General features: G+C 45.2%; 3 protein-coding genes across 3 annotated transcripts in view; all 3 read left to right on the forward strand.

The window, feature by feature from the left end:
• Nucleotides 1-374: 374 nt before the first annotated feature.
• Nucleotides 375-3474, forward strand: rsl1d1 (ribosomal L1 domain containing 1). The gene is made up of 9 exons (XM_079293738.1): nucleotides 375-435; nucleotides 719-858; nucleotides 965-1103; nucleotides 1290-1438; nucleotides 1528-1629; nucleotides 2055-2148; nucleotides 2372-2500; nucleotides 2599-2742; nucleotides 2838-3474. Exons 1-9 carry the CDS (start codon nucleotides 397-399, stop codon nucleotides 2955-2957), a joined length of 1056 nt encoding a protein of 351 aa, XP_079149864.1. The 5' UTR covers nucleotides 375-396; the 3' UTR covers nucleotides 2958-3474.
• Nucleotides 3475-5113: 1639 nt separating this feature from the next.
• On the forward strand, nucleotides 5114-7511 carry LOC306795446 (uncharacterized protein; the record flags this gene model as incomplete). The annotated part of the gene is made up of 2 exons (XM_079293964.1): nucleotides 5114-5572; nucleotides 7383-7511. The coding sequence occupies 2 exons, from the start codon at nucleotides 5114-5116 to the stop codon at nucleotides 7509-7511; spliced, it is 588 nt and encodes a 195-aa protein (XP_079150090.1).
• Nucleotides 7385-15038, forward strand: part of snx29 (sorting nexin 29) — a 93947-nt gene continuing 86293 nt past the window's right edge. Inside the window, exons 1-9 of the mRNA XM_079292902.1 lie at nucleotides 7385-7578; nucleotides 9041-9105; nucleotides 9682-9734; nucleotides 10287-10411; nucleotides 11374-11554; nucleotides 11716-11786; nucleotides 12739-12999; nucleotides 13620-14052; nucleotides 14706-14818. Coding sequence (XP_079149028.1) covers nucleotides 7572-7578; nucleotides 9041-9105; nucleotides 9682-9734; nucleotides 10287-10411; nucleotides 11374-11554; nucleotides 11716-11786; nucleotides 12739-12999; nucleotides 13620-14052; nucleotides 14706-14818 — 1309 coding nt within the window. The 5' untranslated portion in view covers nucleotides 7385-7571. The remainder of the gene's footprint in view (nucleotides 7579-9040; nucleotides 9106-9681; nucleotides 9735-10286; nucleotides 10412-11373; nucleotides 11555-11715; nucleotides 11787-12738; nucleotides 13000-13619; nucleotides 14053-14705; nucleotides 14819-15038) is intronic.

The raw sequence follows: 15038 nt of genomic DNA on the forward strand, positions 1-15038 counted from the left end.
AATATTTCCATTTGGAATGGGCATTCAATCCAAATCCTGACATTTCCTTTTGAATGTTAATAGCATAATACTATAGAAGTTACCTATCCTTTGTTTTTATAACTGGATGTATTGCAACTCATAAATCAGACTTTTTTTTACCCTTTTGGGCCACCATACGTTTGTAATTTATTTTAGCATTATATAAAACATTTCAGTGCAAATACTTAAATACTAAGACTGCAACATCTGTATCCATCATTTCTAACTTATTTTGAAAAGAATCTTGTCATGAGGCAACTTTTCTTCCTCGTGTGTCCAGAGCTCTCGTTTAAATAAAGTTTTTTTTAGTATTGTGTGACGTAGGGAACACTGATTGCGCATGCGTGACTACGGTTCACACGTGAAGCAGACAGCATGGCCGACGGAGTGGAGATTGCGTTGGACAGAGCACAGGTAAAAACTCGCTCTTTTTTGCTGCAGTACAGTTTAAACTCTTTATAAATATGATGTCGGTTGATGGAAGTTTACATGTGTTCATGATATATCATGTTATGAATCTACAGCGACTATAAGCTAGCTAGTATCCGCTAGCTTGTTTGCTAGCTGACTGGTTTAGCAACGAATCTACTAATGGCACAGCAACGAGCCCGAATCCCTCGAACCCTGACAGGAAACTATGGTTTGTCGGTGGGTTGTTATAAGTATGTTATAACTGTAGCGTTAATGTCTCAACCAGGTGAAAAAGGCCGTCCAGGCATTGCGGGCTTTCCTGAAATCTAAGTCCACCGGGGACTCCTTGTTCCTGGACGATACTCGACAGATCAGCCTGCTCTTCACCCTCTGGAAGATCCCCAAAAAGCCACTGAACATCCGCATGTGAGTCCACTGCCTTCATCCCTGACCCGTAGTTTAATCTGTAGCAGATATATTTGCTCTCATCTGAACCGATTTCATTGATAGTGACGTCTTATTTCACCCCCAGCCCCTTGCCCCATGGCCAGCGGCCTGACACAGTCGAGGTTTGCCTCTTCACCAGAGACGAGCCCCACATGACTTCAGAACAGACCCAAAGGTTTTATAAGAAGCTGCTGCAAGAGAAGGGAGTGAAAAACATCACTGAGGTATGCACACAAGTACAGAAAAACACATACATTAACTTATTATAGCAAAGTTGGCTGACTAACCACAGTGGCTGGTAACTCCTAAAAAACACTAGTTTTTGGCAGCAGAGTATGATTTTGGTCTACATTAAGACCCCCTGTTGATGGAGGAACCAAAATCCTGATGTGTCCCTGTATCCGGAGCAGATCATCCCGTACAAGGTACTGAAGACGGAGTACAAACCGCATGAAGCCAAGCGCCGTCTGCTGGGGAACTTCGACTTTTTCCTTTCTGACGAACGTGTCCGCCGCCTGCTGCCGTCCCACCTCGGGAAACATTTCTACCTGAGGAAAAGGTGAGACCCTTTTCTTCCACTCTTTGGTACCAACGAGTTCTTCTTTAGCCGCAGTAGATGGATTCTTACGCCGCTTCTGTCGTTCCCAGAGAGCCGCTGTGTGTGAACCTGCAGAGCAAACATCTGGCGAGAGACATCCACAGAGTCATCCAGGGCACCAACATGAAAGTCAGCAACAGGGGCAGCTGCTGGTGAGATTTGCACGACTGCTTTCTGTGTTCCCAGTGAAATCTGCTTTATTCAGCTGTCTGTGAAAACAACCTTTATTCAGCTTCAGGAAAACATTTTCTTTTAGTATTGCTTCAGCAAGATGGGAAACGATTAGAGTTTCACATAATGTTTTGATGTCCTCTAACATGAATAGCACCTCAAAACAACCCGGTCGATTCTGTGAAGTGTTTGATTTGGGCAATTGCTGGTGCCATAGAGATTCAATGTAAATCCAGATGGACCTCCTCTTCCAATAAAGTCCGTCTCTACAACTTTGATACACAATATGTTACGTTTGCATTAAAACCCTGCATTTATACTGCTTGTTTTGTGGCTGTTTACAGCGTCACCTTATAGTTTCACAGAGTAACGCTGCATTTTCTCACACGAATGGCCGCTATCTTAGCATGGCGCGCATTGCCCACGCCGGCATGACTGCAGACGAGGTGACAGAAAACGTCGAGGCTGCGTTCCAGGCAGTGGTGGCAAAACTACGCACGGTGAGTTCCCTGGATAACTTCCAGTTCAACGTCTCTCTGTGTGTATAAGTAACATATATTGTCTTATTTTATTCTATTCTTATTTATATATTCGTATTTATGTTCCGTGTGTGTAGCGTGAAGGGCCCACAACTTCTATTTCATTGTGCAACCCTTCATACTGTGTTGGTTTAAGCTGCTTCCTCTTCCCAAGTATGTATTATATTTGCGTTGCCGTTTACAGAAAGGACCCGTAATGAAGCTCGTCCATATCAAGAGTCAAACATCAGTGGCCCTGCCAATCTACAACTCAAGCCTGACCCACCTCACTGTGCTGGAAGAGGCGGAACATGCTCAGCTAAGAAAGAAAGAGGCGAGAACAAGTTCATACTCGCATGTTCATCTCGTGCCTGAGCTTCATTTCTAGAAACGGCGTGTTAAATAAACAGCTCGCATGTGCGTGAATTTCAGAACGCCGCGGCCAGAAAGCTGGAGAAGGCGGTCGAGAAGGCGCTCAAGAAGCAAACCGTTGCCACCGGAGAGGAGGGAGAAAAGGATGACAAAATCCCACAGCTGGTTCCCATAGCAACACCAAGCAAAAAGGCTAAACTGGAGGTCAGTGCTGCTCGTCTTAAGATTTAAACTAATGTAAATATTTAATGAATTAAGTGGACTGCATACCCTCATCGCCTTTCTTTCTGTCTTTGTAGCTGGAGAAAGGTCCCAAAGCCGCCGTGACGAGGAAAGCAAAGAAAGCACCAAAGAAACGGGCCAGGAAAGCCGGCAAGACTGACTTTAAAGTAAAGAGAAAAGTTCCTCATGTCAAATGATTCTCAATAGAGCTTCTTTGCACATTGCCGTCTCTACAAGGACATTTTACACATTCGTTCACAGAATTATCATTATATTCAGTCTGTTTGTTTTTGCTCGGATGAAGCAGATAATAAACTTTGTAATCTAAAACTATCCGTGGCTATGTTTTGTTCTCTAAATGTGTTTTTTTAACAAAAGGCCTTCGTCACAGCAGACGCTTTTATCAGAGCAGGAAAAGCACGAGTGGAACCAATATCGAAAATGAAGCCTCTGTTTTTATTTAATTGTGTCAATCAGCCATCGTACACAGTGACGGGGTCCTGAGACTAGTACGGCTTACATGGAGTTCATCCCTTATTAACAATAATTACCGATGTCGTATTCCTGCTATGTCGGTATGAAAAAGAAAAAAATACTTATGGTGGCTTGGCCAGTGATTAGTCATGTAGAATAGAAGTGATTTATCAACTGGGACATTCAAATACTGTGTTGTTGACTCGACAAAAGGAAATATACTTTCCTTTCCTTTTTTAAGCATTCTATCTTTTTGACCGCCTTTTATTTTCAGGTCGTTTTAACCGTCAGACATTCCTCAGGAAAACGAATCCCTGTTGGCATGAAAGAGATGACCGATTTATTTGATTGTCATCGATTCGAGCAAAGTTCAAGTAACACCCAATGTGACGAGTCCTCCAAGAATGTATTTCTCAAAATAGGAGTCGACACGTCAAGGCCTTTGTAGAATGAGTCGCTGAACATTAATAAACCGAATTATGATTAATTTAGCTTTTGGACTGAAGTCTTTGAGCACTTAAAAATAATAAACGCATGGATTCAAGTCGGCAACGTCTCATTTCAAGGTTGAAACCATCAGTCTGTACACAACACTGAATGGTTTCATACACAGAATCTGTCCACACACCTTTTATATCCTTAAACATCTGAAGTGCGTTATCCTTGAGACGTGTTTGCTCACAGTCAGAGCTGTGCATGTAAAGCTGCTAGCCGTATCAAATGACATGCCTATTGTTGACTGGTTAATACTCGGGCTTGTTCAGCTGCCGCTCGCTGGCAATAATGCCGTGTCGGCACAACTACCGTACATCCTCCTTTGAGGCTTTGCGTCTTCACAACGTTTACTAAAAAAAAAGAGTACATTCTACACACGAGCAGATCTGAGATACTGAAATATGAGTTTCCCGACATTTCTACACACAGCATGTTTGTCTTTGATGTAAAACGCAACAAGATGGTCACTAAGTGGCCGGCCAATCGGCGGTGATGATATTGGTTGTTCAACAGGTGGGCCGAGTCGTGTCTGTCCGTCCAAGCCCTCCCTCTGCTGTGTGGGTGTGGTGGGCCATCTGGAACGACAGTGTTCACGGGCTGCTGGGCAGGAGAACGAGAGATGCATCATGCAAACACTCTGATCAGACGGAGGACAAAGCTCCTTCGTGTGACTGCCGGTGGGAGGCGGCTGTGTTTCAACGGGGACTGGCTGAGCAGACGGGACGAGCTCAAGGGAAGGTCTGGACGATCAGTGGCTGGTGTTCCCATTATTCATGTTTTAAAGGTTCTCAGAGGGGAGAGACAAAGCGGCAACAGGGGCGTTGCTCTGTTGAAAGCAACCATGGAAGCAATTGGAGAAACTTCACTTCCAGATGACTCTGGGAGTCTGAGCCTGTGTCCGGACCCTCGCCCGGGCTGGGCCCACCTCCACAAACCCATCATTGTGATGGTGATGGGGTCTCTGATGTCTGCCGCGGGCGGCCTCCTCTTCCTGCTCCAGTCCCTGGCGGTGACCGAGGCGTCCCGCTCCGTAGCCTCGGCCTGCCTGTCCTTAGGGCTGATGTTTGTTGTGATGGGTCTGGTGTGGATCCCCGTGCTGAACCAGAAGCAGAGGAGGAAGCGGTACAGCCGTGGGGGCTTGAGTAGAAGTGACTCCGCAATGTGAAAGTGGACACACTCATTTTTGTCAGTGATGATGCAACCGTTTCCTGCGAAAACATCCGACACATTCACAAAGCTGCTGCGGTGCTTGCTGATAACCGCTTGCGCACGTTGTACTTTGACCACTGCAGGTTTGTCTGTGAGTCGACGAGGATCGCGCTTTGCTGTCCGGCAGCTGCACATCTGGACTACACTCTGCCGTCGGAGGACCTCCGCTGCCACCATGTCAACATCTGTGCAGGTAGAGCCGTTGGAGGAGAGAGTGGACGGAGGAGTGGGCCGCTGCAAGTGCTCGTTCTGGTTCGCGGTGGCCCACGACGTCGTCGGCGTCTTCATCATGCTGTTGGGGGTGTTCGGAGGGCTCGTCATCCACGACTTGTTCATCTACGCGGGGGCGATCATCATCTTCTTCAGCCTGATCTGGTGGGTGTTCTGGTACTCTGGGAACATTCTCGTGCCGCCCGAGGAGCTGGAGGACGACGTGGGCCTGATCAAGCTGAAGGACCGCGAGCTCAGCCGGGTGGTGAGGAGCGTGTCCGACCGCTTCACGATCAGGAGCTCTTTCAGGAAGAGCGGCAGGTCCATCAGAGAAGACCCAACAGGCAACAGCAGGCCTTCAAACGCAGAGGTGTCGCTCTCCACCATCTATGACTCGACCATCACCACCTCTTCTGAAGAACTCGTGAGAGAGACACTGTCAATATGAACTCAACCTTTTTAACGGACACACTGAACTTGGATCTTTACGTTTGTTTTTCTTTGCTCGTCACTTTAAAGGGATTCTGTGTTTGCACCGCTAACATGCACACTTGTAATGATTAGACAACGCTGTCTAGATAACACCCACATGTTTTTATCTGGCTGATAAGATGTAAACTTTGCACACTATAACAGTGTTGCAAAAAAAAGAAGAAGACTTGATTCAGAAACCACAGCATTCTCATCAGTCATGTTTGGTTGATTCACAGATATTACAAAGTCGGGATGTGATGAAATAAACGCGATGACGAGGGACTTATGATGAGGCTGATTGTGCGACCAGAATTTTTATAGCCGCCTGTTTTTTGTTTTTTGAAGCTGTAATCTCACCCGTCTCTACAATACATGTTTCGATCGCCATCTGTATCCAAGTGCACTGAAAAGTCCCTGAAGGTTTCAAGTCTGACGAGCTGATTGTGTGTTTTCAATGCAGTTGAATATTGGACAGTGAGCGGTTTGTATTTGTCATTGATAAATAATGTTGCGGTTCTGGGCTGTGGCTTCCTTCCGAAGACATTTATGACTAACCATCAATAAATCTGTAAATGGTCTGATTATTTCAGTTTTCCCCTCTTTTATATTATTTATTTAACTCTCTCACGGCCATCTTCAGCTTCCTGGAGTGTAATCTCTTCATGTACAAAATATAATGAACTCTAATAAATGTATCTTGCTAACATTTTTTCAGCATACAAACAGTAGTAGTTGTGTATATAGTACACAAAGTTCTACTTCAAGTCTCCAAACATCAGCATCCACATTAAGGAAAGAATCTAAAGTTCTCTAAATGTCAGACAGTCTCTTTCACCGCTGATCTGACAATATCTCATGTTTGTGATTCTCTAATAAAACGGTAACACACTCTCACTCTCTCTCTCTCTACCTCTCTCTCTCTCTCTCTCGCTCTCGCTCTCTCTCTCTCTCACACACACACACACACACACACACTCTCTTATGTGTGATGCACAGACACTAAAGCCTTAGATTAGATATGACCAAAGTGATCAGAGTACAGATTGAAGCGGACTGCGATGATTCTCAGGTCATCTGATTACCACTGATCGAGTCATGTGACATCCATAAGTTAGTGTCTCTGTCTGAATTAGTTGTGGGGAAGAACGTGAAATGTCACACACACTGTCACATAATGGCTGTTCTCTAATCTGCTGCTTTTTGCTTTTTGTTTGAGAGGCTCTTTCTGAGTTATTAATGTATTTGTTATAAACCAAATTGAAGTTTAACCTGGTGATGGCGCTGGATAAAAAAAGTCTGAATCGTGAGTATATATACACACATATATATATATATATATATATATATATATATATATATATATATATATATATATATATATATATATATATATATATATATATATATATATATATATATATATATATATATATATAAATGAATAATGATTTTCTCGAATCTCTCTGCATAATATAAAAAGTTACTCTTGTAGTGCGACACTTCAACAGCAAAAGACTACAACTCCCACTAGGCCCTGCCTGTCATATGACCGCTGTGTGTTTTGTCACGTGACCTCGACACTGCTCAGTCCTCCGCTTCCCGTTCTTTGCGGCGAGTCAGGTCCCAGACTGAAAACACCGCGTTCCTCTTCAGACCGACCGCCACATGTTTTTAAAACGGACAGTTTTGTGGCTGTGAAACTGCACTCGGGCTCGTGCTCAGCACAGTTCCGCTGCTTCGTACAACTCTTTGCATGTCAGCCTGTGTACAGACTCACAGCGGCTCCCCGGCAGGCCTCTCCGTTCACCGTGCGAGCATCAGTCCTCACGCCGCGGTTGGGTGGCTCCGGCTCGGGCCGCGGAGGAAGCATGTGCCCGGTGCATCGCTAGCCTCTGCTCTCATGAACGGTTAGGCTTGGATGTCACGGGTCCCGGAGTTTGGCTGTCAGAATGAACGGTGAGTGTTGTTGTGTCATTGCCTTTTGGTAGTCACTCTGCCACTAAAGCACATCATGCAGTCAGTTGTGTTCATGCAGTTTGAGTTCTGCTGACTTGTTAACGGCGCTGCAGATACTTCCCCAATGTTAACACACAGAACGGCCTTTCTGGTCTGTCGAACCGTAGTGAACTGAAAGAGAAAATACAAACGCTGCTCAAAAGTACTCTAAACGTTTAAACTGCGTCCTGTAAGCTCAGCCCACCACCACTGAACCTCGTGCTGTTCAGGTCCACTGAAGACAAACCTGCAGAACACTTTGTTCTGTTTGTTTTGAAGTGTCAAGTCACCACGTGACGCAGTTCTCTGGAGGCTACATGTAGCCTTGGAGTTTGTAGAAGTGTGGTCGGGAATCCCATGGAAACATGTGGCTGGAGGAAAGAGACTGCTCCATGCAGCTTTCGGCACTCTGCAACTGCCGAAGTGCTCTTTAGCAAAGCACTTACTTTCATTTAAATGTTCTGTAACAGGTAAATGTATTCAAACAGACAATATTATCTTTAGTTGTAACTGTGAATCAAAGTCATTACAGAAGGGTACTGTACACATAATGTAACAAAAATAGAAAGATGCAAACTATAACAGCCACATTGATTTGTTTATTAGGGACGGTGCCCATTACAGACTAACTTCACACTTGAATGTGTTTTTATTTAATATGACCGTATTCCTGTGAAACATTTCAATGCTCGTGTTAAGATTGAGATTTCTGACCAAATTTACAAAAAAAATAGGCATTTCATGGTTGAAAATGTCTCAAAACACCATCTGTTTTAAATCAGCCCGAATCTGCAGATGTCTGAGCTGGGTTGATGGTTTGGGACTGATCTACGTCATCAAATAGAAATAATATTAACGCGCTCTCATCAGACGCCTCTCCTATTCTCTCCCCACCGCGTCACTTTTCAGTAACCACTGTGTAGCATCAACAGCACGGCTCCTTTAGCGGCTGGCTAAAGTTAGCTTGCTAACCCCGCCATGTCATCATGCCGCTGGAGACTACAGCCGGGTGGAGAGCACACGGTCGCTCCGGAGACGGGAGGCGGGAGGGTTGCTAACGCTGCGGCGGTCCTTCTCCGAAGCTGGCGCCCGCTCTCCTCCCGGCAGAGTCGTCTTTCAGCGGGGACGAGAGAGGCTGAGGGACCACCGGGTGTTATATTTTTTGATAAACAGCAATTCTTTACTTTTTCCATCCAAAACGTTTTTTTCATGCTGGAGTAATCCATAAAAAAGATTTCTCCATTGTACTCGAACTGTTTTTATACCGCCTGCGATGGCCATGATTTTCTTCAGCAGTTCGTTTCCTTCCCCTCCTCTTGGACATAATTAAAACGGGAACAATCACTCGGTAATTGAGTTCCTGAATCCATCGTCAAACTTAAATTTGGGTCATTTTCCTTAATCTGTCTGTTTACCTCTGCAGGCACTCAGCAGAGTGACACCAAGAGACAGCACCTCCTGGAGAGGCTGCTGGATGCTGTCAAACAGGTGAGTCCAATGCCCTTTAACCGGAACAAGGAAGTAACTCACCATTTGCTTGTGGTGTCAGTGCACCTTTGCTCTACCGTTTACCAAAACACCCTGGAGGAAGTAACACTGAGCAGTGTTTACCACTCGTACTACCAGCTGATCTTCTGCTGAATATATATATGCAGATTTATGTCTCTGAGATTTTAGTTTTTGCCATATTGTGTGCTTTGATGGCATGTCCTTTCCCGTACATAGGGGGACAAAGAAAGTGGGGACTGCATGGACAGTATCGGGACTAGCCGGGTTTATTATTGTATATGGATATATATGTATGATAGACGTCTATGCAGACTTTACTCCAAACTTACCAGCTGCTGGTAAACGATAGGCCGCCTGCTCCCATGTGTCAGCACTGTTCATCAGCAAGAGACTGCATCGATTCTACTGCTGCCACTTCAGCGATTTAGGCCTTTAGAAATCTTAGAAATGTGCTCACCGTGTGCTGGAGCGAAGTTTGAACGCAAGCTCAAACGCTGAAGAAAGAAGTCTTTATTTCGCAGGCAGCTATTAATCATTCCCTTCATATCTTTCCAGTGCCAAATCCGCTTTGGAGGAAGAAAGGAGATCGCCACAGACTCTGACAGCAGGTAAGAGAAGCCGCCTGTCGCCCCCGAGACATTCTTTCGTTGTGTCTGTGTTTATTCGGCACCCGAGAGGCTGTTTGCTTTGAGCGTGTAGTTCCAGGTCACTTGATGCTGTGGCGCTTCAGGCTCCAGTATCTTACGTTCAGCTTCTTCTGTACAGCGAAAAAGAAAATCTATTTTATTCGCTGCAATGAACTAAATCATCTTATTTTTTTGGGGGGTTTTGAGAGATTTACAATATTTTCCATCGCATCTAAGCAATAAGAGGGTTTTTATGTGTAAGACAAACGACGTACCAACCGTGTTCCATCAGAGCTTAATACAGTCAAAGAGAAATATTTCATCAAAGTTTCATATCCTGCGCTGCTCAGATCTAATTTTGAAGTTGTAGCTCCAGTTTTTGAAAAATGAATTACAATTTCATATTTCCATTCGGAAACTACAGATAATGGTCCTTCCCGTGGAGTTTAAAGTGCAGCTATATATTCAAGTGGCTTAAAAACCACTCAAATGTGGGGGTGCACATAGTGGTGTAAGGCGTCTTTGTCTCTGCAGGGTGATCTGCCTGTGTGCCCAGTTTGAAGCGGTGCTGCAGCATGGCCTGAGGAAGAGCCGAGGTCTGGCTCTCACCGCCGCCGCTCTCAAGCAGGCAGCGGGCTTCAACAGCAAGACCGAAGCAGGTACGACGCCTCAGCGGCCGCGTGGGTCGGTCAAAAACCACGGCAGCGACTTAACTTTAACCGCCGGGGTCGCTGGTACTGAAGTGCAGAAAGACATCTGTGATGTTGCCAGTTGATGAAACACTGCAGCCATAAAGAAAACAACGTGGTTTAAGTATTTGATTCATTGTACACTAATATGATGAATGTGTTGATGTAGTGAAGAGTGGGATAAACACAGATAGATGATATACAGCATGTGATACGGTGTCATGCTGTGTGGAAAACATCCTCCGTCTCTGTTAAGTTTATCTTATTTTCAGGATTTTTATTAAACATTTATCGACTACGTTCAGCCAAATATTTCAAACATTTATTTTACTTTAAGCAAGCTATTTTAACTGTTCATCCATCAGTGTTTGCATTTGAATTAGTTCAACTTATTACCCTTAACGTTACTGTTTGGCAATTTATTTAAAAACCTTTTAATAATCAAATTGTAATTTATATTCTGTAAAATTAATTTTTAGCGTCTCCACAATCTTTCCACGTCGACACTTGCGACTGCAGAAGCACCCCTGACTGGGACTCTCCATGAGGATATTAAATTATGATTAAAAGCTTCAAGATTCAGTTTTACTTGCAGCCACCAAAGCCTATAAAGACCTCGGAGACGTTAGTTTTACATTCTACTGAATTGTTTATGCTGTGTCAACTTTAAGAACCATTGTGGCGATTCATTTCCGATGTTTTATAGAAAATAATACATCTGTGTGAGTTCTGCGGTGAGTGCAAAATATGGAGGTGTAGATATATATGTTAATGAGAGAATGTGCTGACTCTCCGGACCCCAGAAGTGTTTTTGCGACTGCGACCTTTTGAACCTCTCGAGTAACTCGCGAACATTTGTTTTTCACCAACGAGATGGAACTCATTCTCTCCCTCTTTGGCCCCTCTTGCTCTCCCTCCCGCTCCTACGCCAGAGTTGACGTTCTGGTTCTACGTGAAGGAGCATCTCAACCGCCACGAGCTCCAGCGGTTCTACTCCCTGCGCCACATCGCCTCGGAGCTGGGCCGCGGTCGCGCCTGGCTGCGCTGCGCCCTCAACGAGCACTCGCTGGAGCGATACCTGCACACGCTGCTGGCCGACCGCCTTCGCCTGGGGTTAGTACACTGTGTCTGTGTGGATTACACGCATGATTTCTTTTCATGCATTATACTGACACTTCAAAAATCAATTCACTTGCACAGTTCTGCTCTGTAAAGCTGGTGTTTCCTCTTTGTCCTGATCAGAGATGTTTCTTCGCCTCCTCTCTGTTTTATAGGACTTACTATGAAGACTGGGCTTTTATTCTCGATGAAGAGAGAGCCAGTATGCTCCCCACCATGGCGGCAGGTGAGGTTGTGTTTTAATGTTGGAGATATTTTACAGATACACTGTAAAAAAAAACTAGGACCGTGGCTAATTATTAGCATTATTTTAATTTGAAATGCCACTCGGAGGGAAGTGAACACCTTACATTAGTGTTGCATGTTATGCTAACATAGCATGCTAATATGGCCATGTTAGGCCTGTGCTCTAATGTTGGTGTTTTAAAATGCGTACAGTTGGTATTTTACTAATTATGTCCGTAATGTAACATTAGCCTAAACACAGCATGATTTGGTAATGTTAGCCTGTTGAAATGCATTCAGTTAGCATGAAAACATGTTGCAGTTTGCATGTGTAGCATGTTAGCATGTTAGTGTGCTAACAATAAACTGAATGGCCAACACACAGAGGGAAACTCCTTTTGATTCACAGCCGTTCTTCTGGTGCCACCCTCTCACGCCAGGCTGTATTTCTTTGCCCCATTAGTGGCAAAGGATCTAAAAACAGCAAATTGGTGTCCCTGCGTTTTATCCATCCAAGTATTCCGTCTTCCGCTCTCTAATGAGCATTACAGCCTCACTTTCAGTCTCATTGAAATTTAAACATGCTTCACACAAACGGAGCCGCTGTAAAAATCCATTAACTGCTTTTGCACTTCACTTGTTTACCGCGACTGGATGTGGTGGGAATTGAAGTCCGAACCCTATTAGTGGTAATGACTGTGCTCTGACTCGTAAACTATTGATGAGCCAAACTCGGTTGAGCACAAACTCTAAAATATTACGAATACAAACCACTGATCTTGTGCCAGAGCTTTTCCTCTCTGTTCATACGCGGTTCATCTTAGGTTGCCCGCTCTTATCTGTGCGCGTCCAGAAAAAAAGCTGACAAAGCACTTTGCAGGAGTTGAAAAGCTTTATATGATTTTAACGAGACTGACCTGCAATAAACTCCCTCTTTCTGCTGCGGTCTTCAGGTCTGAACTCCATCCTGTTTGCCATCAACATCGACAACACTGACCTGAACGGCGGGGTGACGCGAGGAGGGGGCTCCTCGGTGTCCCACCTCCTCAAGGAGTCCACGCAGGGCATCGGCAGCCTGTGGAAAGAGTCCACTCAGGGGGTCAGCAGCCTGCTGCGAGAGATCAGCACCGCCACGGCTGTGGTGCCCGGCTTCACCCCCAGAGTGGACAGGGCCTCGGACCCGCTGCCCGTCCTGCCACGCAGCAGCTCGGCTGGTAGGACGGAGCAATGTTTAATACAGGCTCGTTTGTTTTGCTGCAACACACGGTCAAATTAATACACTATACAACACAGTAGCCATGCAAGAAATACATAGCGGTGTCATTTTTTGGGCCTTTTTTTTGCTTACACATCACATCATTTTTGTGGAAAAACATAACTGCAAAAATTGAAACTTTGCATACATGGCATCTACTTTTTGGGACTATCAACATGAAATAAACCTGCCTGAGGATGGACACATGCCATACTTTAGTGTTGCAGCTTGCTGTATATTTGCTCCTAGAGAAGTGTTTGTGTCACAAAAAGCCGGCACATGCAGTAAAACAACACATGGTTCAGTCGGAGCATGTATAACGAATGCACTGGTGGAACAAACCTAGTGGATGCAACACAAGGCGTGTGCAGCGGAGTGCTGCGTCAGTGATGAAATCCCCCATGAAATGAATAAACTTCCAGAGTGTCGGTTCCTTGTTTGACCTCATTTAGCCGTCTGCCCCGGTCCATCCCGTCGGGGACAACTTGCAGCGTTTTCGCTCTTTTTATTTTCACTTTATTCAAGGTAGAAATTCAGGATTTTTGTCAACTTCTTTTTTCAATCTTGTTCCCCACTCAGACTCCGGGCTGAGGAAAGAGCGCAGGAGGAAAAAGAAAATCACCAACATCATTTCCTTTGATGACGATCTGGACGGAGGTGCGGAGGATGAGGAGGAGGGCGAGGAGGACTCCCAGAAGATGGGCGCGATGAGGAAGAGCCACACTGCTCCTGTTCAAAGCAGTGTGGAGGAAGGAATAGACCCTTTGGAGCCGGTCTTCTCCGAGTCGCCCGCCCAGAACGGCACGGATGAGCCGGGCATAATCAGCTGGGTGGGGTCCCCCCATCCCTCTCGTACTCCACCCACTACTACTCCTCCTCCTCCGCCTGACACTAAGAGTATAGACAACGAGGAGGAGGAGGAGGAAGAGGAGGAGGAGGAGGAGGAGGAGGAGGAGATGTACAAACCCAGAGCACAAACCCAGGAGGAGGAGAGGAGAAGCAGCTCTGATCAGTGAGTCAGATGTCTTCAGTTGAATGTCAGGTTATAAAAAGTATAAAGAGAAATATTCACTTTTTTTTAAATTTATTGCGACAGAATTTAATGTGGGCTCGGGACAAAATACCCTTGGAGGGTTGTTCATTAGATGCACGTGAGATCATGAAAAAATCCGGTTTTAATTCAAACGTGCTCATTTTTGTGGTTTCACCCTGTTTTATTGGATGGGTTCTTAAATGATGGGCTGCTGGAGGTGATCGGTAGGCTCCAAAAGTCAGTTTCCTCCGGGCACACGAAGTGTTTTTAATCAGAAAACAAATGCACACACAGCCTGCGGAAACACAACAACAACCAGCATTATATAAAGTGAATATCTGGAAGATGAACCATAAATGTTGGTCTTCATTTTCCAATACACAGTGAAAGTTGCATTATTTTGTAGTTCAATAAAATGATCCCCCCCCTCATGTTGGGAAACTAGCTCTCGTAGTTTTACCCGCTGATTTGGCTTGTATTTAGATTTGATTATATATCCGTAAATCCCCCTAAGCATCATGGGAAATAGACCCCAGAATGTGTCGTGCAGTTGAGGTTTCAATCCAAAATGTGGAGTGCACAGCACTGATTGCACGGCCAGACTGACGGAGGTGAACGCGCTCTTGTTCTAGGGTGGTGGTCGGCAGCCTGTCCAGTGTGTCCACCTGGAGCCCCCTACAGGTGATGACCGAACACAGGAGCGCGGACATCCTCATTCCTCTGAGCCCCGCAGACTCTCAGCCAGGTACTGTGGTCCTCACAACACAATAACACCACAGCTGCAGACTTCATTCACAATCCTGCCGCTTCAAAGGAAGATCGAAGAACATTAAAACACTTCCGGAAGCAATCTGTGATCAGTATCTTATTTTCCTGAGTGCTTTTAGCCTACGCTGCCACACTGAGCCTCAGTTTACATTTCCTACTTGCACTGCACAGTAACTGTGTTACATCGCATAGATTTT

This window comes from Melanostigma gelatinosum, assembly GCF_949748355.1.
Source record: "Melanostigma gelatinosum genome assembly, chromosome: 21".
NCBI classification, from domain to species: domain Eukaryota; kingdom Metazoa; phylum Chordata; class Actinopteri; order Perciformes; family Zoarcidae; genus Melanostigma; species Melanostigma gelatinosum.

Coding starts and splice junctions, on each gene's coding strand:
- rsl1d1 (XM_079293738.1), top strand. CDS start 397: ATGGCCGACGGAGTGGAGATTGCGTTGGACAGAGCACAG. Junction 2,501..2,598: donor CTCAGCTAAGAAAGAAAGAG/GCGAGAACAAGT, acceptor CGTGAATTTCAG/AACGCCGCGGCCAGAAAGCT. Junction 2,743..2,837: donor GCAAAAAGGCTAAACTGGAG/GTCAGTGCTGCT, acceptor CTGTCTTTGTAG/CTGGAGAAAGGTCCCAAAGC.